Source organism: Hippocampus bargibanti, linkage group LG07, assembly GCF_051943395.1.
Source record: "Hippocampus bargibanti isolate YZ-2025 linkage group LG07, ASM5194339v1, whole genome shotgun sequence".
In the NCBI taxonomy this organism is placed as follows: Eukaryota; Metazoa; Chordata; class Actinopteri; order Syngnathiformes; family Syngnathidae; genus Hippocampus; species Hippocampus bargibanti.
Genome location: NC_142740.1, coordinates 13,292,129 through 13,319,505, shown reverse-complemented (window position 1 = coordinate 13,319,505; position 27,377 = coordinate 13,292,129). Strand labels below are relative to the sequence as shown.

The 27,377-nt window shown below is 40.0% G+C and overlaps 3 protein-coding genes across 4 annotated transcripts in view; 2 read left to right on the top strand and 1 right to left on the bottom strand.

Moving 5' to 3' along the window:
* Positions 1-8,381, top strand: part of pla2g4ab (phospholipase A2, group IVAb (cytosolic, calcium-dependent)) — a 34,645-nt gene extending 26,264 nt beyond the window's left edge. For both annotated transcript variants that reach the window (XM_089001330.1, XM_089001331.1), the window contains 3 exons: positions 443-632; positions 2,747-2,904; positions 5,746-8,381. In XM_089001330.1, the coding sequence (XP_088857456.1) occupies positions 443-632; positions 2,747-2,904; positions 5,746-5,904 (507 nt within the window). In that variant the 3' untranslated portion in view covers positions 5,905-8,381. The remainder of the gene's footprint in view (positions 1-442; positions 633-2,746; positions 2,905-5,745) is intronic.
* A 5,958-nt stretch (positions 8,382-14,339) lies between these two features.
* Positions 14,340-19,760, top strand: arpc5b (actin related protein 2/3 complex, subunit 5B). Its single transcript, XM_089001764.1, has 4 exons — positions 14,340-14,598; positions 15,804-15,875; positions 15,957-16,133; positions 18,595-19,760. Exons 1-4 carry the CDS (start codon positions 14,458-14,460, stop codon positions 18,655-18,657), a joined length of 453 nt encoding a protein of 150 aa, XP_088857890.1. The 5' UTR covers positions 14,340-14,457; the 3' UTR covers positions 18,658-19,760.
* A 154-nt stretch (positions 19,761-19,914) lies between these two features.
* Positions 19,915-27,377, bottom strand: part of hmcn1 (hemicentin 1) — a 106,501-nt gene continuing 99,038 nt past the window's right edge. The window contains exons 104-107 of the mRNA XM_089001763.1: positions 25,317-25,676; positions 24,463-24,582; positions 24,221-24,347; positions 19,915-22,575 (exon numbers count right to left, since the gene is read on the bottom strand). Coding sequence (XP_088857889.1) covers positions 22,209-22,575; positions 24,221-24,347; positions 24,463-24,582; positions 25,317-25,676 — 974 coding nt within the window. The 3' untranslated portion in view covers positions 19,915-22,208. The remainder of the gene's footprint in view (positions 22,576-24,220; positions 24,348-24,462; positions 24,583-25,316; positions 25,677-27,377) is intronic.

The following is a 27,377-nucleotide window of genomic DNA, read 5'->3' as shown; positions in this document are numbered from 1 at the left end:
TCAACTCTTTTTGGACAGTGGGTGATAAATATTAAATTATCATATGAAAATCATCAAATTCAAAATGAGGCGACAGAGGATATTTCACAGTTTTTCATATCTAAAAGCAGACAGGATTGGATTGGATTTGCCTTTGTTAGTCTCGCAGTGGAGATATTTACATTTCACACATCAGCACATTTTTAACAGCTAATTTTTCTGAGAGGAGTGAAAAAAAAAATCTTCGCGCCGTAATCACATGTAAATGGCCTCACGAAAAATGGCAAGAATAACCCGTTGTCACGACCATACAATATGCCTTTGGCAGTACATCACGCTACCGGTTGTAGGAGTTGTTGTTTATATAATTACTAAATTATGTTTTTTGGGGGGTGGGTGGGCGTACCGTTACACCCCTAATTGACACACAATACCTCTTCAGTAATTTGAAATGTACACCCAGGAGCTCCTGCTGGCTGAAAAGTGGGCTCGAATGAACAAGCTACCATTCCCGAAAATTGATCCAAAAGTCTTTGATCGAGAAGGCCTCAAGGAATGCTACGTGTTCAAACCCAAAAAAGGCGAAAAGCACTGCCCAACTGTCATCCACTTTGTCCTGGTGAATATCAACTTCAGGAAGTTCAAAGCGCCTGGTAAGAGCGTATGTATGGCGGGTTTTCCACCGGATCTGTGCAAGGAAAAAAAAACATTCTAACTGCGGCTCTTTATACCATTTTACCGTAATGGCACGTGAGGCGTGTCTTCCTTGAAGTTATGCGATAATTCTAGGGGACAGATAATTATTTCTCGCTAGTTTCTCCCAATTGCTCACTATTTCAACATGTTTGCTCAGGGTCGCCGCGGTTATCAATGGAAATAATGTGTCTTTCAACCCACATACATTTTGCAGTCGGGAATCGCCTGTGCACACAAGCAGGAACCGCAGCTGTTTGTGAGAACGATGGTTCCTTGAGGAGCCAGGTGCCGGTAGGGAATCTGTCAGTACAGTGGGAGAGTTATGTGTAAACAGGCCATTTATCATTTTACATCCTCACAAAGACAACCGAACACCTCATCTTCTTCTCATAGTCTCTCCAGCGCCTCTTTACGTTCAGTCACCCGTGTGCCCACATATTTCCGCAGTCTGTTTATGGAAGTTACGTAAGTTTCTTTTTTTTAATCAATGGTATATTCCATAAAAGGACTTCCAGTTTGTAGAGAAACACCCATCCAGACTGAATGCTGAATCAATTTCCGATTGGTTGCTTCAATTTTCCCAACTGCAATTTTTTTCTCACATCTTACTTTTAGTCTGAGAATGTATTTAAAAAGGTTGCCGATGTGTCATGCGTAAATTTATTTTACACATGGATTCATCCAATAATGGCAGCAATTAGTGTCTGGGTTTACATTGCTGACTTTTGTGTAGCTGGTTTAGGATCAATTCCTACTCTTCTTCTTCTTTTCCTTTTGGCTTTTCCCTTCAAGGGGTCGCTACAGCGAATCTTCAGAGGTTTGATCCGCATGTTTGTTTTGGCCAAACTTTTACGTCGGATGCCCTTCCTGACACAACCCACTGTATTTATCTGGGCTTGGGACCGGTACAAGAAGACATGTCCCTTTGTGTCCTGAACAAGCAACTCGCTCAGTAAAAGGCTCCCAAACACAAAATGGTCATCAGCACAGCAACATTCAAAAAACCAAAACTATACTCAGCATTTGATCAATTCTTACTCACTGCACCTTAAATTTGACTGGTGTAAAGGCTAAACTGGTCTCCAGTCATTCGCTACAGTACAGACAAATAAACTCACATGTACACCTATGGACTATTCAGTCTCCAAATTAATCTAAGATGCATGTGTTTGGAAGCTTGAGTAACCAAAGAAAACCTAGGAAAGGACAAAGAGAGACCTGAGATTCAAACCTAGAACTTCTGACTATTGGACAGACAAACTCACCACATACAAAGTTTGTGTAGGCTCTCAGTCATACAGTAGTGGTCCATCCGACACCTTCAAAGAAGTACAGATGACGGCTGAAGAAACCTTTTCATCGATGGACCACTCCTGTATGACTGAGAGCTTACACAGACGCATCGAGTCAGAGGTTTCTTCAGTCGTCATCGGTACTTCTTTGAAGGTGTCGGACGTTTCACTCCTCATCCGAAGAGCTTTGTCAGTGAACTAAAGTTGTGCTGGTAACTCTGGCCCTATATACCGTATATCCCTAATGGACAGAGGCTCTGCTCTAAAGTTGGGGGAGCATATAGTCCCGGCTATATCGATACTATTTTTATGCACGCACGGAGAAAATTACATGCAAACAGGGTCGGATATATCGATAGTCCCGGTTATATCGATATTTTTTCGGACTCCCTTGAATATCGATATCACGAGACTTTACTGTGTGTGTATATATATATATATATATATATATATATATATATATATATATATATATATATATATATATATATATATATATATATATATATATATATATATATATATAAATTCTATTGATGATATATTGTATAGTGCGAGTGGCTGCTGTAAACCAGATCAGGGTGTGTATCCCACCTACCTCTGGTCGACATCTGGGATAAGCTCCGGCATGCCAGCGACCCCCATGAGGAGAAATGGATTTGAAAATGGATGGATGGATGGATTGGTGGATGGATGGATAATAGTGGAGTTGAAATCTGTGATGAGCTCACGTACAGTTCATCTTTCATGACAAATCCATTTTGACTGTATGATGGTAGGAGTTCCAAGAGAAACTGAGAAGGAGAAGGACTTTGCAGACTTTGACATATTTGATGACCCTGAGTCGCCATTTTCCACATTCAACTTTCAATACTCCAACGAGGCCTACACTCGACTTCACGACCTCATGGAGTTCAATACTCTCAACAACTTGGAGGTCAGTTTGATATTTACCGGATTATACATCGAAATGTTGTTATCTTTATTTATGTTTCTATCTTTTTATTTATTTGTACAAAATGGAGATGCGTGTCCTACTGTCCTTCCTGAAAGCAGGTGTTCCCATTACTGGGAATGCTTTGCATATTTGCATTGTCACGTGCAATTATCATCACATTCATCACAGTATGGTGCAACATAAAAACTTTCTAAAGATACTGCAAGTTTTATCAAGTCTAGTTGTATTGCTGTGAGAAGGCAGCTAGACTTTCCCTGACTGTAAGTGAGTCACTTCCGAGCTGAGTGAGGAGTCAAATGTGATGCAATGACGATCCAGATCACTTCCAATTTCCTGGGCACTTTCTGATTTTAAGCAGCATTACAGATTCACTGTTTTCTTTTCCCACACCCTCACCACTTATACAGTTTTGATGTGTACTTTTTAAGCTTCTGTTAGAAGTAGATATTTTGGCATTCCAATGCCGCACAGTGATAAAACTTGCTTTTGGAAATGTTGACCAAGTGAATATTGATGGCTCCCTGGCTGCTGTGTGATTATGATTCTGATGCTGGGGACCCATTTGAGCAAATTCTGTTCTAGCCTGTATGAACACTTGCACGACTGTTCCTTTTATTTTAAGTGGTGAATGCTGCTGTAGTGTCTGAATGTTATTTCAAGAAGAATAGATATAGATATAGATTTAGATGCGGTGAGGTTCATGGTTGGTGAGGCACTGACATCATCACAGTCAGATTTACAAACCTGAACTCTACAGAGTAGCTTATTCACCATTTTATTGGCAACAGTTAACATGTTTTGTTTAAAATGTCATGTCAGCATTCTTTATATAAACTGTAGCATAGAAAAAAAGAATAAAAAAAAACGTGATTATTGTGTTACCTTGACGTATAAATGAAGTCCATGCGCCGCTCCTTCTGAAGAAAGGCACCGATAACTTCTTTGTAGAAGCCTTCATTATCTTTCTTCAGTTTTAAAACTCTTTCTATTTCTTTCAATTTAGATATGTAATCCTCCATTCTGAAAACAAGGCCAAGCAACATGAAAAAATGACTGGATGGTTGCACTTAACTTGCTAACTGTTTACTGTAGCTTGCTCTCACTAATTCTATTATTCTGCAGCCGAGGAGGCGCAAGAAGAATCTGTAATCACCAGCGCCCCCTGTCATGAGGCAGGAGAACTGTGTGCCTCACCTATGCACACAGTTTTGATAAAAATAAAATAAAATAAACACTGCAGTACAGTGTTTATAATGTAAAGTGACTGTACATTATATACACCAGCTAAACTGTAGAAATTTCATTCATACACTAAAAGCTTTGAACACTTTAATAGTGATATGCAGAGGGACAGCAATGCGGTCTCACTGCAGAGCAAGCCAGCGCAGTTAGCATAGTCATTGCGCAATCCATGGTGAGGCTCAGCCGGCTGCTGCCTCACCGCTCGTCTCTACTTAGTAATTGAACGGTAAATGTGAAAATTCAGCGATTTTGAAAAAATAAATCCAAAAACGGTTAGTTAAATGGAAAAGAACTTTAAGTAGAAATCACTAAATAAATATAACTGTTTAATTTATTTTTTCATTTGATATTTCCATGATGACAGGTGAGGCACGGCCTCACCTGCCTCCCCTGATTGCACGTCACTGATATAGATATGGATATAGATATAGATATAGATACAGGTACAGATATAGCTATAGATATAGATATCGATATCGATATCGATATGTAGATATAGATATAGATATAGATATAGATATAGATATAGATATAGATGTAGATGTAGGTAGGTAGGTAGATACATCGATAGAGAGAGAGAGAGAGAGAGAGAGAGAGAGAGAGATAGAGAGACAGACAGACAGACAGACAGACAGACAGACAGATAGATAGATAGATAGATAGATAGATAGATAGATAGATAGATAGATAGATAGATAGATAGATAGACAGACAGACAGACAGACAGACAGACAGACAGATAGATAGATAGATAGATAGATAGATAGATAGATAGATAGATAGATAGATAGATAGATAGATAGATAGATAGATAGATAGACAGGCAGGCAGAGAGATAGACAGACAGACAGAGAGAGAGAGACTGACAGAGAGACAGCTAGGTAGGTAGATAGATGGAGAATACAAGTATAAAAATTTATATACGTAGTATTATTTTTTAATTAAAGTGTACTTGTATTTCTTTTCTTTTTTAACAAACTGCTGCTGTGGTTGCTCTGTGTCTAATATCAAACTGTCGCAGTTCTTATGTCGACCACCTTATGTTCTATCCTGTTGCGTTGGGCTGAAGTTGGAAGGAAGGATGTGTTTAAAAAAACAAGATGTATTTATTTTCCAAGAAAACAAAACTAAAACATGAAAAAACATGAAATTAAGAACAAAATAATAAGAACACAAGTAAAAGTAGCCCAAAATAATCACAACAAAAAAGACACACCTTAACTGACAAAAAAAAAACGAACCGAGATTGACAGACAAAAAAACGAAAAAAATCAAGAAACATAAAGCCTTATGAATGCACTTGATTAACTCTGACAGGTTTTGTCTGTATCGTCTTGAAATGTTTTGAAATGAACAAACGGCACTGTAATTTTGCTTTCATTTAATTGCACATCGAAATGCATTAGAAAATCCATTAAGTAGGATGCGCTATGGTCACTTCACTCCACAATGTTGCTATGAAGAATTATATTTTAACTGAGTCAGGTCACACAAAGTCTTCCTACATTCCTTGGTAGCATGTTAAGGTGATACTATTGCTAAACCTAATCCCCTACGCCCTCACTTTGCTTCCTGTAGGTGATCAAAGACGCCATCAAAGATCGCATCGTTTCTCTGAAAGAGAATCCTTCAAACGTCACGTTGCCCTTATCCCTCGGTGAGATTCCCAAGAAGAGGCTTCTCAAAAGGAATCTTCGTGGCAAATCCTGGAATCTCAAAGGAAACAACAACCAATAGCCTGCTGCAAGGAGGAGACTTTGCATTGCTCTTTTGATCGCATTTAGAGAATGGCATTTTCTTTTTGGAAAATGAGAGTCGTTTTTCTTATTGTGTTCTGACGCTGAATTGGACCTGGAAGGGATTTAGTACAGAGCGATGACGTTTACTGGTCAGTAACATGAATATTTTTCACTTGGGTACAGTTGCATATGTTGAGAAAACTGTTCTGGGATCGGGAACAGCTGATGTTTGATTCCCCCCCGCCTGGGACTGAATGTCAACCCTTTCATCATATTTGATTAGCAAGACTTCTTTCTTTTTAAATAAGAAACACCTAAGTCACATATCCTGCCTCCATTCATCCATTTTCTAATGTGGTTTTCATCAGGAGGGTTGTGGGCGTATTGGAACTTATCCTAGCCGTCAAGGACAGGTTGCCAGCCAATCGCAGGGCACACACAAATGAACAACCATTTAGACTTACACTTAGGGACTATTATAGAGTGTTCCATTTACCTGTCATGCATATTTTTGGAACGTGAGAGGAAACCGAAGTACCCGAAGAAAACACACTCAGTCACGGGGCGAACAGGCAAACATGTACAAACCAGTCAATATATACATATATAAGTACCACTGTATAAGGCACAACAGAGTATAAGGCACACCCCCAACAAAAGTTGTATTTTCAAACTTTTTCCATATATAAGGCGTATGAGGTGCACCTTCAATGATGAAAAAAAGGTTTCCAAATATATAGAAATACATCAAATGTAATGTATTATTATTATTATTATTATTATTATTATTATTATTATTATTATTATTATTATTATTATAAAAGCTTTCCAAAGTATAACGAACACCACATTATAAGGTAATACAGTAGAGGCTGAGGTTACACATTACTTCTTCTACAGGGGGAAATGGATGCTGACAGTAGTTGCGAGACCTTTTGTAGCTCAATAATACTTCATATGTAAGGCGCACCTGCATATAAGGCGCAGGGTCAACTCTTGAATAAAATCAAGGCTTTTTGGTGCGCCAGAAAATATATACACCAGAAAATATCACTTCCCTCTTATCTTTGAACCAATAACATGCTTACTTGAGTAAAGTACTTTTGCATCTCGCCAACAATATATGATATCAAATTAGATGCTTCAATGCACTGTCAGAACCTTGTGTGTACTGTACCTGTTTCCTGGCTGAACTTCCTACCATTCACATTCTACCATAATACAAAACATTTTTTTGGGCAGCGGAATGACTGGTCTAAACATGTAATCCTAACTGAAATCATGCAAATGACGCTTGCAACTATTTGTTTGATGGCAATTTTTAAACACACCAAGTTCTCCCCCTCAAACATTTCAATGTTGTTTACTCACCTTCAGGGAGGGAGCGGGGAGTGTCTCATATTTAAAGCGTCTATTGTACACAAACAACAACCGGTACCATAGCAACGGTCTCACCGATTTGCTCGACATTAGGACTAAAGGTGTGTTTATGATCCTGACTGTGCTTTACAGGCTACTGTTTCAGATAAAACCTGTGTTTGTCTTCCGGGAACTATTTCCTCTATGTGACTGGCTTTGGCACTCCTCAAAGTGGAACTCAGGTAAGCTAAAGGGATGGTGAGGTGGCATCATGAAACGCTAGCTCTCATTCAGTGGAATTTTACACACCTACACCTCCAGCAGTGGAAGCATGTAATCTGACATATGACACGTTCACCTGATGGGACTCAAAAACACCGCACACATCACAGTGGAATTTTACACTGAAATGCTTGTGACCACCGTTGTAGTCATTTTACGGCATGGTGCTTTGGAAGATATCCAGGAAACAAAACAACGACAAACATTACAGTGTTTTTCGTTAAGGGTTCGCTTAATGTGAGGTTTTGAAATTGTTTTCTCCAGTTACATTTTGCTCTAAAATCTTCCATGGGAAATGGAAATGTGTGTATTAGACTGTTTAATGAAAAGCGGATATTCCAGAGGTTTTAGTGAATTTGCTTTTTCAATTGTTTTTATTTTAAAGTTCCTATTTCAGAACTCCTAGTCCAAGCTTTTAAATAAATTATTGTTCACACTTTGCATAAAATGATGATCACTAGGTCAAATTATTAGAATTATGACTTACATTTTAAAACAAAAGGCTATGTTTTTAGGTCTTCTCTATGTATTGGAGTGTAAGGAGTCGCGTTCACTGTGGTATGATCAGTGAGTGGAGTAACAACTATATGTAATGCGGTAAAAAATTTGTTTTTTGGGTTGCCTTAGAAATATCTTGCTTGAAATTACATATCAACATGTCTTTAGCTGTGAGAATTGAAACACCTGAGTCATTTATGAAAAATTGTGAACTAATCAGACAGAGATAAGAAAATGGCTCACTCTGTTCTCTCTGAATATTTACATTGTCAATGGTTTGGTAACGTGTGTTGCATTAATGATCATAACATGGGTCAATAAATCTGGAGTTTGTAATCATGTTTTATTGATCATTCACTAATTGTATTACTAAAATAAAATTGGATAGATATTTTAAACCACATTTTACCTTTTTTTAAACCTCAATGTATCCAAATATCTTCGCTCATCTATTGGAAAAAAATTCAAATGTTATCCTTGAGCACAAAAAAAAATCCCCATGCCTGAAAGTTGAGCAGGAACCAATGCTGTGATTTTCTGTGTTATAGAAGTGCTCATTTAAAGGACAACCGACATCACTTTTTTGTTTCCTAACTGACATCAGAAAAACGTTTTATCGCATCTAAAATACCCAAAATGATATGATGATATGGTATGATATTTTTAGTCAAATGCAAAACACCAATAAAAATGACTTAAAGTGTCCAAAATCTGCAAAAAAAAATTAACCCGGAAGTGTCCAGTTTCAGAAGGTCCCGCCCCCTCGTTCGTGAAGTCACCCCTAGACATCTTGCCTTGCTGGAGAATCAAAACAATGGCTTCAGATTCGGAGAATATGCTTTCTTGTTACTCATCCAGTTATAAATATGATTCAAATAGTTCTGAAGAGGAAAGCAATCGATTAAAAAATTTATTCCGTGCCATTTTGAGGCAATAAAGGGGGGGGGGGGGGGGTGTAGCACCAAAAAGAGGCAGAAAATGGCGACAGAGCTCCGTGTAAGGAATTAATCAGCCTGTGGAAACGGGCTGATTAATTCCTTACACGGAGCTTTGTTGCCCTCTTCTGCCTCTTTTTGGTGCAACATGAAGTTTTCAGACCAAACAGGTCCAGCAAAATGCATTGACGTGATGGAAGGACTGCTACAATGTGTCCTTTTTTTCGGTCAGGGGCGTTCCTTCAGTGACGTAATGTGAGGACTCGTCACCAACTGAAAAACGACTTCCGGAATATTCAGCGCGAGTCTTAAAACGTAAAATATAGCTATATGCGTTGGAATCTTTGTAAAATACGCTAGGTAGAAGTCATTTGAAGCCATTTTACAAATTATGGACACAACTTGTCCGGAGATGTTGGTTGTCCTTTAAAATTGCAAACACGCTGAGATTTATAGTAATTAATACTCAGGCAGGACAATAGAAGTAATCAGTCAAGATAATAGAAGTAATCGGTGTAGTCGCAGGGAGTAGTCCTCTGCTACCCCCAACCTGAGAGCAAGGACCAATCACAGCAGTGTCTGGCACCGCCACGTCTGGACAGTAGGGATATATATATATATAGGGCCAAAACTACCAGCAAAAAAATAGTTCGCTGACGAAGCCTCTTGGATAAGAAGCGAAACATCCGACACCTTCAAAGTAGAGATGACGGCTGAAGAAACCTTCTCATCGATGGACCACTCCTGTATGACTGAGAGTTTACACAGACGGAAATAACAAATAATGTGACACAACCCAAAAGACAGACAGTCATTCAATATTAAGCACTTTTCTGCACCATCTTTGTTGTATGAAGCAGTTCTAGATGAAAGAGGAGATGATCAAAGTGTCATTTTCACCGGTGGATCAGGCACGTCATGGTGGAATGTGCACAAGCTAAATGTTGAAAGCAAACACGAGCATTCATTGATGACAAGAGACTGTCTCAAATCTTCTGTCCCACGTAAATCCACTTTAATTCCAAACCACTGCAGTTCCACACACGCATCGGCGCTGTGCACCGACGCTCCTTTCTTCTTATCGCTGGCTCCTAAAGCCATACTTCCATCCTGCCGCAGACTGTCCAACAGCACGGACCTTTCAGTTGAACAAACCGGGGCTGTGAAAATGCTGTTTTTTTGTGCAAAATAAATGTTTGTAATTCCTTCCCTTTTACAGTGCTAATAAGAGAGTTAGCTTCAATAAATACATTGAATGATGATAACAAAAAACAAGTTAATAATGCCATTAGGCTTTTCCACCCATGCCAGTCGAACAGCGGAAAATAGAAAAGTCGCCTGTGTCACCTGATATGACGAAACCCCAAAACGGTCGCATATATCCAGATACAATGATACCTTGGTTTACGAACGCTTTCACCTTACGAACATTAAATTTGCAAGAATCTAATCTTGGCATACGAACTAGTTTTCGGGAAACACAAGGAGCGCCACATTGGCTGGCGGACACCAAACTACACCGCCGAACAGCGACACCGTGGCGTCCCAGTACCAGTATGCTAAGTCGACCATTGCTACGTGTGGCTAAGGGTGTTGTTGCTTGTGTTGTCTACGCAACGGCCTCAGGCAATAGAAGGGGTTGAAAAACTTCTGTTGATTTGGATTAACAAAAAGCAGCTAGCAGGGGACCGTTTTAGTGAGGATATTATCACAGAGAAAGCACGGCAACTTCACTCGGATATCAAGAGACAACTACATCAACGACCATCACAAAGGTAAATAAAACGACTTTATTATACTGTACAGTTTATTTCCTTAATTACAATACAATAGCACATTTATTATACATAAAATAAGGTGTATTTTGTGTAGTTTTTAGGCTTATTCAGAAGAAATGTATGTTTTATGGGGACCTGGAAACAGATTATTCTCATTTTTAATGGTTTTCTATGGGAAATTAATGTTTGGAAGACATACTTTTCGCTTCACACACACTTTCTGGGAACCAATTAAGTTTGTAAGCTGAGGTATCACTGTATTCATATCCCTACATAAAAACAGATCTTTAAATAATCATGCCTAAATTGCTCCTGGATCCCATTGGGTACAAAACAACAAACATCGTGCATAATAACTTCCTGAAATATAGATAAAAAAAACCACTGAGAATGTCCCACCCAAAATATGTCAAGCTATTATTGAATTTAATTGGCTGATTTTTTTATCATGCGGTAAAACTAATTAAGTGCTTCAGAGTATTTACAGCCTCATGCGCGGAGATTATCTGGAAGGCGAGAAAGACGCCTTGCAGACACAGGCGTCTTCTTTTGGCTCTTGAATTGACAGCTCATTTGTAGGCGCTGTCTGCGAAGGTATGCACCTTACACGGGAGGAAATGATGGTGTACTGTACGGCATTCCTGCGGGGCATTCACGTGAGGGTCATGTATATGCCTGTACCTTCACCCTTTTATGTGCTGACTCACGCACATAACACTGATAGGCAGGGGCACTCCCAAAAGCCCACACGGAGTATAAGTCATGAGCTACGCACGCAACGCTGTGGAATTTTGTGTGAGTTCCTGCTCGATGAATACTTTAGAATAGATACTCATACTGTGTGTTGAAAGTTATTTGAATGCTATAGTGCACAGGTGTCAAAGTCAAGGCCCGCGGGCCAAATCCGGCCCGCCACATCATTTTTTTCGGCCCGCGAAAGCAAATCAAACTTGTTAAATTCCATGATGATTGCTAAAATCTGAGCCAAAATTTCATATTTTTGGATGTCAACCACAATAAAAGTCATTATTCTTGACTTCAGATTTAAAAACGAGTTATTCATTAATTTGCTGTGTGCTCTATATGTAATATTTGAAGGGACTGAAACATTCTGATGGGTTCCCCAAATTCATAACGGCCCTCGAGAGGAAACCATAACTACAATGTGGCCCGCGGCAAAAAATGACTTTGACACCCCTGCTATAGTGGAATACAGTGCAGGCGGCATTAACTTTTACTCCCTCTTGCGGCAGGAGGCCAACTGTCGAGACAGAGCAGATAAGGAAATTAAAAATTCCAACCTGAACAAGACATGGTTCAAAAAGAAAACTGTTATCCTTGGTGCCTGTTGCCATAGCAACACCATACAACTCCCTTAGAGTTGGGGGGCAGAAGAGTTCAAGCTCATTTATCCGTGGCTTTTGTGTTACGTCAAATACTCCCTTGAGAGTTATTGAACGGTCACTGGGCAGATGTTCAACGTGGAAAGTTACCCACTTCCCCATTTCCTGCTTTGAAAAAACACACATTTTCTTCACTTAAAGCAGGAAAACCCTAAAATCTGGGGTGACGCAGAGCTTTCAGGAATCACCAGTGGCCACCCACCCGAAGCCACAAAAATATTTCCACACTATGAATCGGTACATACTCACCCGCACACACACGCACACGGACAGACTAACATGGAAAGTTACCCAACTAAAAGGATGTACTGTATAGATCATTTGTTTACAGTTTACACACTTGCAAGAACAGCTGCCAGCAAAGTGAATTGTAGGTCTTCACTTGGTTCCACGATACACAAAAAAAACAGATTATGGAAGTTTTGAAACTTTTCCTTCCCTCGTAAAAATATGTATTTTCCCACTGAACAAATTATGTGTTAAAAATGAAGCATCTGGATACATAAAACCATTTACATGCAGAGTAGGGTATTCTATACCCAAAACTGTGTCCAATTTTAACCCCAACATTTTCACCATGCAACTCCGTTATTTTTCCACAAATTCAAACATTTGAACCCCCCATATTCACCATCCATCCATTTTCCGTACCGCTTATTCCTCATTAGGGTCGCGGGGGGTGCTGGAGCGTATCTCAGCTGTCTTCGGGCACAAGGCAGGGGACACCCTGAACTGGTTGCCAGCCAATCGCAGGGCACACAAAGACATACAACAGTCACTCTCACACTCACACCTAGGGACAATTTGGAGCGGTCAATCTGCCTGACATGCATGTTTTTGGAGCGTGGGAGGAAACCGGAGAAAACCCACGCGGGCCCGGGGAGAACATGCAAACTCCACACAGGGAGGCCGGACTGGGACGCGAACATATATTATGCATACATTATCCTCTTTCCTCCAATTTTCCACTATTCCCGGAATTACACGTTTTTGTTTTTACACTCAAAGCCCTATTCAAGTGGATGAGACAAGAGAGGAAAACGGTTTCAAGTCAAAGTCAGCTTTATTGTCAAATATGCTAATATGCATGACACACAGCACAGATGAAATTACTGTCCTCTCGGACCCAGCATGCAAGGCACTTATAATTACTTAACAAACATAAACATGAAAACGCCAATTTTCCGGGAGAGGGGAATCATCATTCTTACACCAGCTTCAAAAATTTCACTGAATCCAGGTTAACTTAATTGTGAGCTATTGTATTTTCATATTACAATAATGCCCACTGTACACAATCCCCGTTCACAATGAAATTCAGAAAATTATTTCACAATAAAGCCTTTCCACATTCCAATAATTCCTATATTTCAAAAAGTACACACTTTGGAATCAAACAATACATTTCGCAATAAATTAAATATTTTTAACATTTACCTCCTTCCACATTTCCTGGCTGATTAATTAAAACCACTGAAAACGCTAGTTTTATGAAAACTTCAAGAAACAGTCCAATAATTTCCACATTCTCGTAACGTTTTTCACAATAAAACTGCCACATCATTAAGATATTTAACATCGTATCTCCCCTCATATTTCTTCATTCTTTATTTATTTCCAGCGCATTAAAGAATACATCTTGGGTTTTTACACGCTCTCCAAATGCCCGTTCACATCAAATGTGGCCCTTTTTTTTTATCTTGGCGGAACAGTGGACGTCTGGTCGCACATTTACCTAACGGTATTGGGTTAGAATCCGGGAAATGCCTTCCTGTTTGATGTTTTCATGTTCTCTCCGTGCCTGCGTGGGCATTCTCTTCGTACTTCAGTTTCTCCTCCTACATTCCCAAAACAGGAATGGTAAATTAACCGACCACTGTAAATTATCCCTAAAGTGTTATTTTAAACATGAATGGTTGTCAGGCTTTTGTGTCCTGCGATTGGCTGGCAACTCGACTGTGAGTACCCCGTCTGTTGCCTGTTGGGATTGGCTAGGTTGAGAGAAAGGATGGATGGACATTACTCGACAATAATCCCTGCATGGTTACGATTGTCAGGTTGAGACATTTGCAAACTATGCTCCCCACCTAGCGGTTACGTTCCAGACTGCATGCAGTTGCACATTTTGGTCAAATGGCGGCGATGGCGTACAACGCGGAACCGAAAAGCCACACAAGGAAGGAGAGGACAACCAGGAGGTTTCCTGCTTCTGAGTTGACTGCGAAAAGGCCGGAAATTACGCTTCAACGTTAGCGCTCTTTGAATCTTTTAGTCACCTTAATTTTCCATTCTCAAAATGTCGAAGAACGTCATGTCCGCACGCTTCAGGCGAGTGGACGTGGATGAGTACGACGAGAACAAATTTGTAGACGAAGAGGACGGAGGGGAGAACCAGCTGGGTCCCGACGAAGCTGAGGTGGACTCCCTCGTCAGACAATATCCTTCACATTATTATCCCACTTTATGCTAGTGTACGAAACATATAATTGAAATGGTAATGTTATATTTAATCGTCATATACTGTCCAAAAGTCCCCTTTATTAGTGTTTGTTTTAGCGTCTGTTACATGCTAATCGGGCGTCAACAATGAGGCCACTCACTGCCTCGACTTGCCTGACTGTCACATTCCAGGGATTTCTTCGTGCGGGTAATGAAGCTTGCTTTGTATGTAATGAAGCTTGCCATGGGTTATCGGAATAAGGTCGGAGCACGCCTTTTAAAAACTTTTTTAGACGTTTCTCGCGGCTATGACACGACTCATTATTGACATGCAAGTGAATGCTATTTGTTTTTATACCAATAGCACTGCCATGCGCCTTTCCGAAAAGTAGACACCAAGCCCCGTTAATGAAATTGATGAAGGCCTTATAAGGTATGATAGTGCGGTACTTCCTGATTGAAAGAGTTATGTCACGCCCACCTCATCTCTCTGCCTACCAAATGGAAGATTTGTTGTGTTTTTAAGATGTTCCAACTCGTTTTTATTTAATTTTAACCAGCCGTGGAAAAGGTTTTGAACATTTCAATTATGCAAATGCATAACAGTCCGTGGGAATATGCACAAAACCGGGATAGATGGAGGACATTGATTCCCTGACCCCTGAGGGGAAAAGCCGAAAGGAAAAGAAGAGGAGATACCAGTCCGCGGGAATCTCGTAATAATGTGTCCGATGTGTTAAAGCCATCATTAGGTTTGTAAAATCGATTCCTGCCCATGTTGCCACTGCATTTCAATATGGAGAATTTTATACATCTTAATTTATATCGCGCTTTCACGACAGCTGCAACAAAGCGTTTCCAGAACATTTAACAAAAAATAACTACAATACAACACAAAGCAGTGTAGAAGAAGAATACACTGTCAATGTTGCTATCTGCCAACTATAAATTAAATGTATTATTATTCGAACATCCGTCTTTTTTTGAATCAGAATCAGAATCATCTTTATTGCCAAGTATGTAGAACACACAAGGAATTTGTTTCCGGTAGAACACGCTTCACTGGTATCGTCGTCAAAAAAACTGCTAAGTGGCACTATACAGTTCCATTGAAGTGGTTAAAGATGAAAGAAGAGAATTTGAGTCTCATTTGATCAGTGGTTCAAATTGTTTTGAGTAAAATCCTTAACTGGACTCTGCACAGGAGACAACATGGCAGCTCTACACGCCGTCCTCAAGAACCCACCAATCAACACAAAAAACCAGAACGTCAAGGTCAGCTTTTGTTCTCTGTGCCATTTTGGCTTCCATAGCAGTGTTTTTACATCTTTACACATATGTTCAATTTGTCGCCAGGACCGTGCCGAGGGTCTGGTGTTGAAGGTGTTGAGTGCCTTTAAGACCAGCGACATTGAGAAAGGCGTTCAGTCTCTGGACAAGAATGGTGTAGACCTGCTGATGAAATACATATACAAAGGCTTCGAGAGGCCATCGGAAAACAGCAGCGCTGTCCTTCTACAGTGGCATGAAAAGGTACTCTTTTACAACTGGTTCGCTCGACTCTGTAAATTTTTAGGAAAAAGTATGTATCCAGTGTTTTTATTCAATTTGATACTCAGGTAAGGTGTCCTGCTTTTGTTGCGAACAATTTTTTTCTGATCTTGTAAGTGAGCTTCGTTTACTTCATCACACGAGCTGGCCCTAGAAAACTTTGATGCCTGACCACATTTGTTACTTCAATGTACCAGTGGAGGCATCTGCAGTGTCAGCGATGATAAAGTCAAAAGTCTTGTGAGAGACTGGCTGAGATATCACTGTAAAGATTTTTACGCTGAGGAAATAAGGAAGCTCGTGCATAGAGCGGAACTGGGTGTGACAGTGCTTTGTTTAAGAGGAAAAAAAGTCTGTATTAGAAGTCATTATACTGAAAAATACACCGTATTTATTGAAAGACCCCTGTATATTATTAAAACATTGTGAGAGTATTATTATTATTGATTGTCATAATTATATAGATTGTAGTGTTAACATTGTTTTTAGTCATTTCCAAATGATCTGTGCCAGTGGTGTTTTGATTTTGTTGAAAGCAACAACAACAAAAAAGACAAATTCATTCTAAAAATATAAATGTGTTCCTTGTCATCAAATTCCTTGTGACGGCCCTGGTTATAACCTCCTTCCTACTGTAGCCACTGACGTGTATACTGTATATAAACGGGTTATCCATTGGAGGGCGCCCATTAGTTGAGTGGTTAGCACGCCGGCTTCGCAGTGCAGAGGTCGTCAGAACCGTGTTGCACCCAAAAGCCGCCAGAAGAGGGCATCCAAGCTCCATATAAGGAATTTATCAGTCTGTGGAAGCGGAGGTGGCCACTGAGGTCGCCATTTTGTGCCTCTTTTTTTTGGGTGAGAGATTTTCCCCCAATGTTGCCTCAAAATGGCACATATAATTATTTAATCGATTGCAAACATGTATGCTTTCCTCTTCAGAACTATTTGAATCATATTCATCACTGGATGTGTAACAAGAAACTATATTCTCCGAATCTGAAGCCATTGTTTTGATTCTCCAGCAATGCAAGACGTCTTGGCGTGACGTCACGAACTGGGGGCGGGACTTTCTGAAAATGCCCAATTCGCTGCTTGGTGTTTTGCATTTGACTAAAAATATCATACTGCGTGGTTTGGGTATTTTAGGTGCTATAAAACGTTTTTCTGATGTCAGTTAAAACACAAAAAAGTGACGTTGGTTGTCCTTTAAAGGATCTCTTTATTACTAAAGCCAATCTCAAAGTAACAACTGATTAACTCGTCCATTTCAGCAAGCCCGTATCCGTCAGCTATGGAAGAGCGTTAGGCTGCTAACCCACTGCACGACCGACAAACGAACGTTCATTTGTCAATTTGCATACTTGGCACCGACAGCCAATCAGAAGCCTGCTTCGTACTACACACTGACTGAAAAGTGTACTTGAGAGTTTTGAAACCCGCTTAGAAAGAGGAGTTCACGTAGCTTTGAGCAGATAACGAAATGCAAACATTGCATTGTGCAGCATGACAACAAACGGCAGGGGTTATTTACAATAAATTAAGCAAAGGACCATTTGTGGTAGGCACTTCCTTAATTAAAAAAAAATCATTTCTACTTTGCAACAATGTTTTTTTTTTTTTGCGATTAGTCGTTTCAAGCTGTAAAATATGGGGCAGGTAACATTTTGGCCGGGCAGGCAACTTTTCAGAGTTGTCTGCTAGTGTCCAAACCATCGAGATAGATAAATATAAATAATGTATAATATAAATAATAGATAAAGATAAATAATGTGAAAATCAATGTATGGATGGATCAATGTATCAAAGTTGGGTGTACTTAATACCTGGCAGCGAAAGATTGCCACCATTGGCTTCACTCCTTGCGAGGATCACACAGCTGGCCTGATAAGCTGACTTGAGCCATTAAACCAGGGATGTCAGTCATTCTTTGCCGCAGGCCACTTTGTAGCTATGGTTTCCTCTGGAGGACCATTATGAATTTGGGAAAGCCATTAGAATGTTTAATCCCCTCCACATATTACATATAGAGCGCACAACAAATTAATGAATGACTAATGTTAAAATTTGAAGTCAAGAATAATGACATCCAAAAATATGAAATTTTGTTTAGGATTTTAGCTTGCATCATGTAATTTCACAAGATTGATTTGCTTTTGCGGGCCGAAAAAAATGATGTGGCGGGCCGGATTTGGCCCCTGGACCTTGCTTTGACACCAGTGCCATAATAGAATAACACCAATAACATGCTTTTTTTCTAGCACGAATAAATGCTTCCCTCTGCTGGTAGTACGTGGGTGACTACAGTTTACCATTATTAGGCTTAGATGAACAAATTTTAGCCGTCATTACCAGCACACTAATGGGCATATGCATCCATATATATTCTGTAATTTCCTCAGTAGAAAATTTTTCCCTCAATGAATCCATCTGTGTGCATTTGTAGGCGCTGGCCGCCGGAGGAGTGGGCAGCATTGTGCGAGTGCTGACAGCCAGAAAGACGGTCTAAATGTGGAGCAGACGTTTGACAAACACACACAATGTAACGGATGACATATGGACTGCAAGAAAAAAATCTGTGAAGGCAAGCCGGTGGGATTGTGTCAGATCAAATTGCTAAAGAAAATCTTATGTGAGTCGCATTCGGTTGTAAAAGAAATTGGCATATTTATCTTTGTTCTCAAAGTCATGTTTGTCACGAAGTGCTCTCACACATCCTGTTTCGAGGAGCTCTTCAAATGGGACTGATAACCCGCAGAGTACTTTTGTTTTTTTTAATTTTAAAAAGGAATAAATGTTTTTTTTTTGATATTGAAAACAGACTCGTGACCAAATGATTCATTGAAACTTTTTTCAATGATGTTGAGCAAAATCAGCGATTTTTGCTTAATAAGAGAGCCTAAGAATAGGTAGTTGATACACATTTCGGCAGTCTGTTTTGGCACATGAACTGTCAATTATCAAAATTATTGGGGTGTCACCGCCAAGTTTTCTGTACCCGTCGTTTTGCATATTTTGTGTGTTCTGTCCCCAAGTTCAAAATTAATGCACATTGATTTGTCATTCTCATCATTATCCCAAGCATTTTGTCTAACCAGGGGAAACCTGTTGAGGTTTTGTCTGCCTTAAAAGGTAGAGCTCATATGTTGCCAAATGAAACACTTAGATTACATGTCAGTTGATATGAATGCCCTGTGTAAAATCAAAAGAAATAATGTAAGAGCAGCCACCATTATCCAAGTGACTTATTTCCTCCGTAGTTGTTATTTTCCCTGCCAATTTCAAATCATGCATCAGTGAAGTTTCCTCGCTGTTCCACCAAAGCTTCACCTCAATTGACAATTTTAATTAGTTCTCAGAAATTGAGTCAGATTGATTCAATCTGGACATCGGTGGTAATGCATCCTAAGATGGAGGATGTATTTTGTAATGCAGTACAGGCTGTTTAGGCATGATCAAAAGAACAATACAATTCTGCGTCATGTATTTCTGGTTGCAGGGCGAAGAGTCAAGGAAACAAACTAAACTGATGTACAAAAAAAATTGCCTTACAAAATATTTTTTTTATGTTTGTGCTTTTTTTGGACAAAAAAATAAATGTTATGAATGCTGGTTGAATGTTCCTTTTGTGTGTGTGTTTTACTTCAATCCATCTGTTTTCTGTCATGTTTTCCCTCAGTCGGTTCAAGGGTTGAATGGAGCATATTCCGACTGACTATGGGGATGAAGCAAGGGGGGGACCCTAAAGTGGTCATGTGTACACATTTCCATTCATGAAAATCACTTTATTTGTGTGCAAGAAGGAAGCTGCAAGAACCTTGCACGGGCCAAACATTCAAAACATTAATCCCAAAATATGTCAAAACTAATTGACATGTTGACTAAGGTGTGTTTTAACACCCAAAGGCCGGTGTGACCTTCTCTGCATCTTCTTTTTGTAATGTTTAAGATTAAATACACAGTGATGCAATTACATTTTCATTTTAAAAAAGAATATTAGTACATGATATCATTTTATGTGGTAATAAAAAAATTTATGTACATGTCAAAAAAAATACATCTCAGACGCAGCATGACATCACTTAGTGGTCTGATATGTGGTGAGTGACGATAAGTTGCTACTTTTTGTGCCATTCAGTCATATTTTTGAATGTAAAAAATGCAAATGTATACATTTTAATTATGTTAAAGGACAGCCTATTCACTGTCCATGAGCCAATGACCAAAATTTGACTCATCTGTCCCAGTCATGTTGCCAAGAAAAGATTTCAATTACTGTATTAAGAAAACAATTTTGAGGGGTATGAAATTGATGTGCTGATGAATGACTATGACAAAGCTACCAATTAGAACAGGTTATCATACCCCAAAATAATCTTTGGGCATGTACCGTTTTAAAAATGGCCACTACTATATGCCACCCTGAGCGTTTCTAAATTTCGATTTGGACCATGGACTCTAACAAAAAACTTGGAATACGCACCAACTGATAAATTAATCAACAGCAATTGCATTTTGTTCCTCCTCAATCTCAATTCTTCATTTTATCAGGACATTTTGGATCATTCTATTCGTGTGAAGACCCCTGTTGGTGAGACCTCAGACCATTTCAATTACTGTTATTGCCACGGCCGGGTGTCCCATTACATTTGACTATTACTTGAACACGCCTTTCTAAACATCTCATGAGCATTTTGTATGTGACAGGCAATGATATGAATCATTAAACAATTACCGGTAACTGAGCCTTTGCATATACAAGGGCACAAATTAAAAGTAATAAATACCGGTTAGACAGGACTTATTTTGAATATAAATTGTCTTTCTCAACAGCCTTTAACCGGCACGCACACACACACACACACACACACACACACACACACACACACACACACACACACACACACACACACACACACACACGCGCACACACACACACACACACACACACGCACACACGCACACATGCACACACGCACACGCACACACTACACAGAGTTAAAGGACATCCGACACAATTTTTTTGTTTCCTAATTGACATCAGAAAAACGTTTTATAGCATCTAAAATACCCAAAGCTACCACAGGCTGATATTTTTAGTCAAATGCAAAACACCAATAAAAATGAGTTAAAGTGTCCCAAAACTACTTCAAAATGTTCGTGATGTCACGCCAGGACGTCTTGCCTTGCTCGATAATCAAAACAATGGCTTCAGATTCGGAGAATGCTTTCTTGTTACTCATCCAGTTATGACGATAATTCAAATACAGTAAAGTATCGTTATATCGATATTCAAGGGAGTCCGAAAAAATATCGATATAACCGGGACTATCGATATATCCGACCCTGTTTGCATGTAATTTTCTCCGTGCGTGCATAGAAATAGTATCGATATAACCGGGACTATCGATATATCCGATATCGATATAACGAGACTTTACTGTAGTTCTGAAGAGGAAAGCATAAATGGTTGCAATCGATTAAAGAAGTACTTGCGTATCAATTCGAGCCGTCAGGATTGCAATGTAGCATCCCAGAAAATGCACAAGATGGCGCCCAAGCTCTGTTGGAAATGGGCTGATTTGTCTGCTGGGAATTTGTGTCAAGTGAATCAAATAGTAGTCTTGGTGCAACACACAACGATTCACCATCGCGTTATTTGTGTTTTCCTTCTAATTTCGCCATCAACACAGATCAACACGAAGTTTTCAGACCAAACAAAGTACCCAAAATGCATTGTGTGTCGCTTTCTCGGTCAGGGGCGTTCCCTCCGTGACGTGACGTCAGGAATCGTCACCAACTCAAAAACAAGACTTCCTGAATATTCAGCGCAAGTCTTAAAACGTAAAATATAGCTATATGCGGTGGAATCTTTGTAAAATACGCTCAGTAGAAGTCATTTGAAGTGATTTTACAAATTATGGACACAACTTGTCCGCAGGCGTCGGTTGTCCTTTAATGTTCCTATTTCATCCTCAATGTATCTCAGTGGTGTTGCATGGGGAGAATGTCACTTCAGCTTAAGCACACCCCTTCAGTCTGGTGTCATTTAAAGTGCTCTCAGTAAGGATAAGTCGAAACAGCGATATAGACGATGAAGGTGGTCTGGTACTCGATGCCTCCTTCTTCGCTGAAGGAGAGGGCTCGCACCTTCATGCGGTATACGTGAGGTTCTCGTAAAGGTCGAGTAGTAAACAGCACCCCTTTGAGGTTCTCATCCCGAATGGCAAAAGGTAATGTAATGTCATCATCCACCACAAGGAAAGTGGTCCGAGGGTGCATCACGCCATCCTGCGTGTAAGCCACGAGTCGGATGAGGTCCTGGTTGGCTGCGATGCCGAACGGAAGAGACAAAAGCTTGTACTCAAGGGCGTAAGGGCTCAGTGCGCATTCAAGGTCATTTGGAGGGCAATCCTTCAGACAGAACCTGAAACACAGATCACAGAGATGGCAACACATTTTTAAAGGCAATAAAAAGTTCATATACATAATTAGCTCATAATATGCTGTGCGTGCTTACTTTGCCACATCAAAATATTTTTTTTTCCTGAATAGAAAAACAATGGTTGAATTTATTGGTATGACAAAAAACATCCGTATACATATATGTATTTTTTTTCCAAATAGATGTCAAAATAAAACAATCTCCCCCGCCAAAAAAAACTAACTGGATTCTGAAATATTTATTTTATGCAACTATATAATGAAAAAGTAAATGTTGCACACCATTTTGCCAGTGTAAATTATCAAAATATCATTTCTTTTGGAACATGTTAAATAGAGATATGACAATTTTCAACATCCACATAATATTATTATGTAACACATTTGTTTCTATCTATCGTGTAAATTACAGGGCACACATGGTCTATGTCAATGAGTAGCCTGTCAACAAAAAATGGTGTGTTCAATTTACTGTTTTATTTTGTCAAGCTTCTGCATGAAATAATATATCCTGGATCAAGATACATTTTTCTTTATGCAATCATGTTATTTAGGAATCCATTTGGTGAAACCACTTGACAAAATAAAATTGAGCACATTCAACACACTGTTTACTATATTTCAATGCCTGACTGAGTTATAACACACTGTAACATTGAAAGTAAAACTGGTCTTTAAAGGACAACCGACATCACTTTTTTGTTTCCTAACTGACATCAGAAAAACGTTTTATAGCATCTAAAATACCCAAAACACGCAGTATGATATTTTTAGTCAAAAGCAAAACACCAATAAAAATGACTTAAAGTGTCCAAAATCTGCACAAAAAAAATGAACCCGGAAGTGGCGAGTTTCAGAAGGTCCCGCCCCCTTCTTCGTGGTGTCACCCCAAGACGTCTTGCCTTGCTGAAGAATCAAAACAATGGCTTCAGATTAGGAGAATATGCTTTCTTGTTACTCATCCAGTTATGAAGATGATTCAAATAGTTCTGAAGAGGAAAGCATACGTGTTTGCAATCGATGAAAGAATTTATTCTGTGCCATTTTGAGGCAATACGGAGGGGGGGGGGGGGGTGTATCACCAAAAAAGAGGCAGAAAATGGCCACCAAGCTCCATGTGAGGAATTAATCAGCCCGTTTCCACAGGCTGATTAATTCCTTACACGGAGATTTGTCGCCCTCTTCTGCCTCTTTTTGGTGCAACATGAAGTTTTCAGACCAAACAAGTACAGCAAAATGCATTGACGAGATCGAAGGACTGCTACAATGTGTCCTTTTTTCGGTCAGGGGCGTTCCTTCAGTGACGTAGGGTGAGGACTCGTCACCAACTCAAAAACAAGACTTCCGGAATATTCAGCGCGAGTCTTAAAACGTAAAATATAGCTATATGCGGTGAAATCTTTGTAAAATACGCTCAGTAGAAGTCATTTGAAGCCATTTTACAAATTATGGACACAACTTGTCCGGAGACGTCGGTTGTCCTTTAACTAGAGTCACAATTTTGCGGGGTTTCTCGTGAAATGGCAAAAAATCACCATCATTATAATCTTGCTGGAACATAACTAACATCAATGGGGAGGTTAAGTATGTACTGTAACTATTTATCCATGTCTGGCATGTGACTTTACCCTGTCTTGGACTCCCTCTGGTAGTTTGGTGGACAAGGTGTGTCAATGCATTGGTAACTTCCTCTCATGTTGAAGCACATGCGGTTGGCTCCACATTGAATGTTCTGCTCAACACACTCATCGATATCTGGAAATAAAACAGGCAACTTACATGGCGAAGTCTTTTTGAACAAGTTGCAGTGAGTTGATCCTGCCAGTGAGTAGAATGTATAAATCATGGCGGTCCAGAGTGACGCACTCACCTTGGCATGTTTTGCCGTTGGCCATGAGGTGATAACCAGCTGGGCAAAGACACCTGTGGCTTCCTTGTGTGTTCATACACTCATGTTGGCAGGAATCCCTCACCTCGCACTCGTTGATATCTGGCACAGATATAAAAGGATATAAAAACGCAAGCAGATATAAAACGCAGATATAAAACGTAAGCAGATGAGTGGAACATATCCTGTAATTCGGCCTTTCGCCCAATAATGGTCAGACTGTCACATAATATTAAGAGTGATGATATTAACGAATGCCTGTGAGATTCTCTGTTGCCCCTCCCCGGGATTTTAGTCTATCATTGCTCTCTCAGATTTACTGGGGTTTGTTTGCCTGCTTCTGGCAGTGTGGGAATTGTATGAGTATTGTATGAGTATTGTATGAGATTGTGAGATGTGTTCCTCCTTGAAGAACTCTAATATTGCAATGTAGTTTCATCCATTTTCATAAAAATTTCCATCCGCTAATCCTCACAAGGGTCGCAGAGGGGGCTGGAGCATATCCAAGCTGTTTTTGGGCAGTCAGAGGGGGACACCCCGAACGGGTTGCCAGCCAATCGCACGCACAGACGAGAAAACTATTCAAGCTTACAATCACACCTAGCGAAAATTTGGAAACTTCAATCATGTTTTTGGAATGTGGGAGGAAACCGGAGTACCCAGAGAAAGCCCACATGGCCCCTGGGAGAACATGCAAACTCCACACAGGAAGGCTGTAGCCAGGATCCAACGCACGATCTCTGCATTGTGAGTTCTATGCGCTAAATAAACACATTTAACAGTCCAAACCGAAGCAGGGGCTTCTCTCTGTGACCCTGCCCTCTGTTCATAGTTACCTGAGCAACGGCCATCCTTGGACACAAACCCATCCTGACAAGCTTCGGGGCCCTGATTTTCGGGGACTCCTCTTCGGCTCCGGCCAGTGTCATGTACCAGAGTATTGGCGGTGTAGGAGTGATAGCTGTGTGAAGCCACTTTGTGGTAGAGACCTTGGTTGGGGTTGTGACCAGGAAAGGACTGGGATGTCCGGAATCCATAAGAGTAACTCTCATAAGTCGGGAGTCGTTCAAGCCCGGCGCAAGACTTGCCATCCCCCAGTAGGTAGCGCCCCGGTGGGCAGGTGCATCTAAAGCTGCCGGGAGTGTTGACACACCGGTCGGCGCAGGGCTGCGGAAGCCGCTCACATTCATTTATATCTGCCCTCAACACAAAGAAAGACCAGCACCAAGAGAATAGAAAGAGCGGGAAAGGAGAATACAGTAGAAGTTGTAGTTGAGGACAGGAAGTGAGTCATGTGGAGATGAATGAGAGAAAAGATGACAAGGACAGAAATAAAAGTAACGTGGTGCCGTTTGTTTAAATAGAAAGAAGAGATGGGGGTGGGAAGGATACATCAGTTTCCCCACTGTACAGAAATAGATTTCAGTGCCACATGAAATGTATTGAGGCTTACTACACATTACTCTTTCTCCAATCGTATTATTGCTTCTTAGCTCAAATGTAAAATGTAGTTTGACCATAAAAAAGTCAAGTTAAAAACAATGTGACATTTAAAGGACAACCGACGCGTGCGGACAAGTTGTGTCCATAAATTGTAAAATCACTTCAAATGACTTCTACTGAGCGTATTTTACAAATATTCCACGGCATAGAGTTATATTTTACGCTTTAAGACTGGCGTTGAATATTCAGGAAGTCTTGTTTTTGAGTTGATGACGATTCCTGACGTGACGTCACGTCAACGCCTCTGACCGAGAAAGTGACACACAATGCATTTCGGGTACTTTGTTTGGTCTGAAAACTTCGTGTTGATCCGTGTTGATGGCGAAATTAGAAGGAAAACACATAAATAACATGATGGTGAATCGTGTGTTGCACCAAGACTACTATTTGATACTAGCTGACAAATTCCCAGCAGACAAATCAGCCCATTTCCAACGGAGCTTGGGCGCCATCTTCTGCATTTTCTAGGACGCTACATTGCAGTCCAGACGCCTCAAAATGACACGGAAGGACTTCATTAATCGATTGCAAACATGTATGCTTTCCTCTTCAGAATTATTTGAATCATATTCATAACTGGATGAGTAACAAGAAAGCATCTTCTCCGAATCTGAAGCCATTGTTTTGATTCTTGAGCAAGGCAAGATGTCTTGGCGTGATGTCACGAACAAGGGGGCGGGACCTTCTGAAACTGAAACTTTCTGAGGTCATTTTGAAGTCCTTTTGGGACACTTTGTCATTTTTATTTGTATTTAGTTTTTCATTTGACTAAAAATATCAGCCTGTGTGTTTTTCGGTATTTTAGACGCTATAAAACGTTTTTCTGATGTCAGTTAGGAGACAAAAAAAATGGTGTCGGTTGTCCTTTAAATCAAAGCATAAGGGAAAAAGGCGAAATGAGCCAGACACACGAATAAGGTCACAGGCGTGCTGTTACAAAGCTGAGTCCAAAATCAAAGTCCAAAGTAAAAGACTGAAAACAGACAAGGTGAAAACAGACAGGGTGGACAGCGAAGTGAAACAAAAAGGTGCTGGTCTTTGTGTAGTTGAAGTGCAAGCCCTAACCGGTGAGGATTGGAGCCATCGACTGTCTTCTTCTGTAACTCTTTGCATGACCATTCTCTTACAGCAAGTACCATGCATTGCAACTCTAAGTCTGTGGTATTGAGTTGAATCAATAAAATAGGCAGTTTGTAGGACTTGCATTGTTGAAGCAAGCAGCAACATTTTGAACAAGATGGTGGATAGCAGAAAACAAAGAAGTGTGCGTTTACAGGGGATAGGCGAGTTCTCTGGCTGATGCATGAAAAGCACAAAAGAAGCAATGAGGAATTCCAATAAGAATAAAGTTAAAATGGTCAGCATATCACATTTTCCAAAGACACATGAATTAA

Bases quoted from the DNA above. Each gene is read 5' to 3' on its own strand.
- arpc5b (XM_089001764.1), top strand. From the start codon at position 14,458: ATGTCGAAGAACGTCATGTCCGCACGCTTCAGGCGAGTGGACGTGGAT. The intron at 14,599-15,803 runs TATCCTTCACAT...GGACTCTGCACA, and splicing joins TGGACTCCCTCGTCAGACAA to GGAGACAACATGGCAGCTCT. The intron at 15,876-15,956 runs GTCAGCTTTTGT...ATTTGTCGCCAG, and splicing joins CAAAAAACCAGAACGTCAAG to GACCGTGCCGAGGGTCTGGT.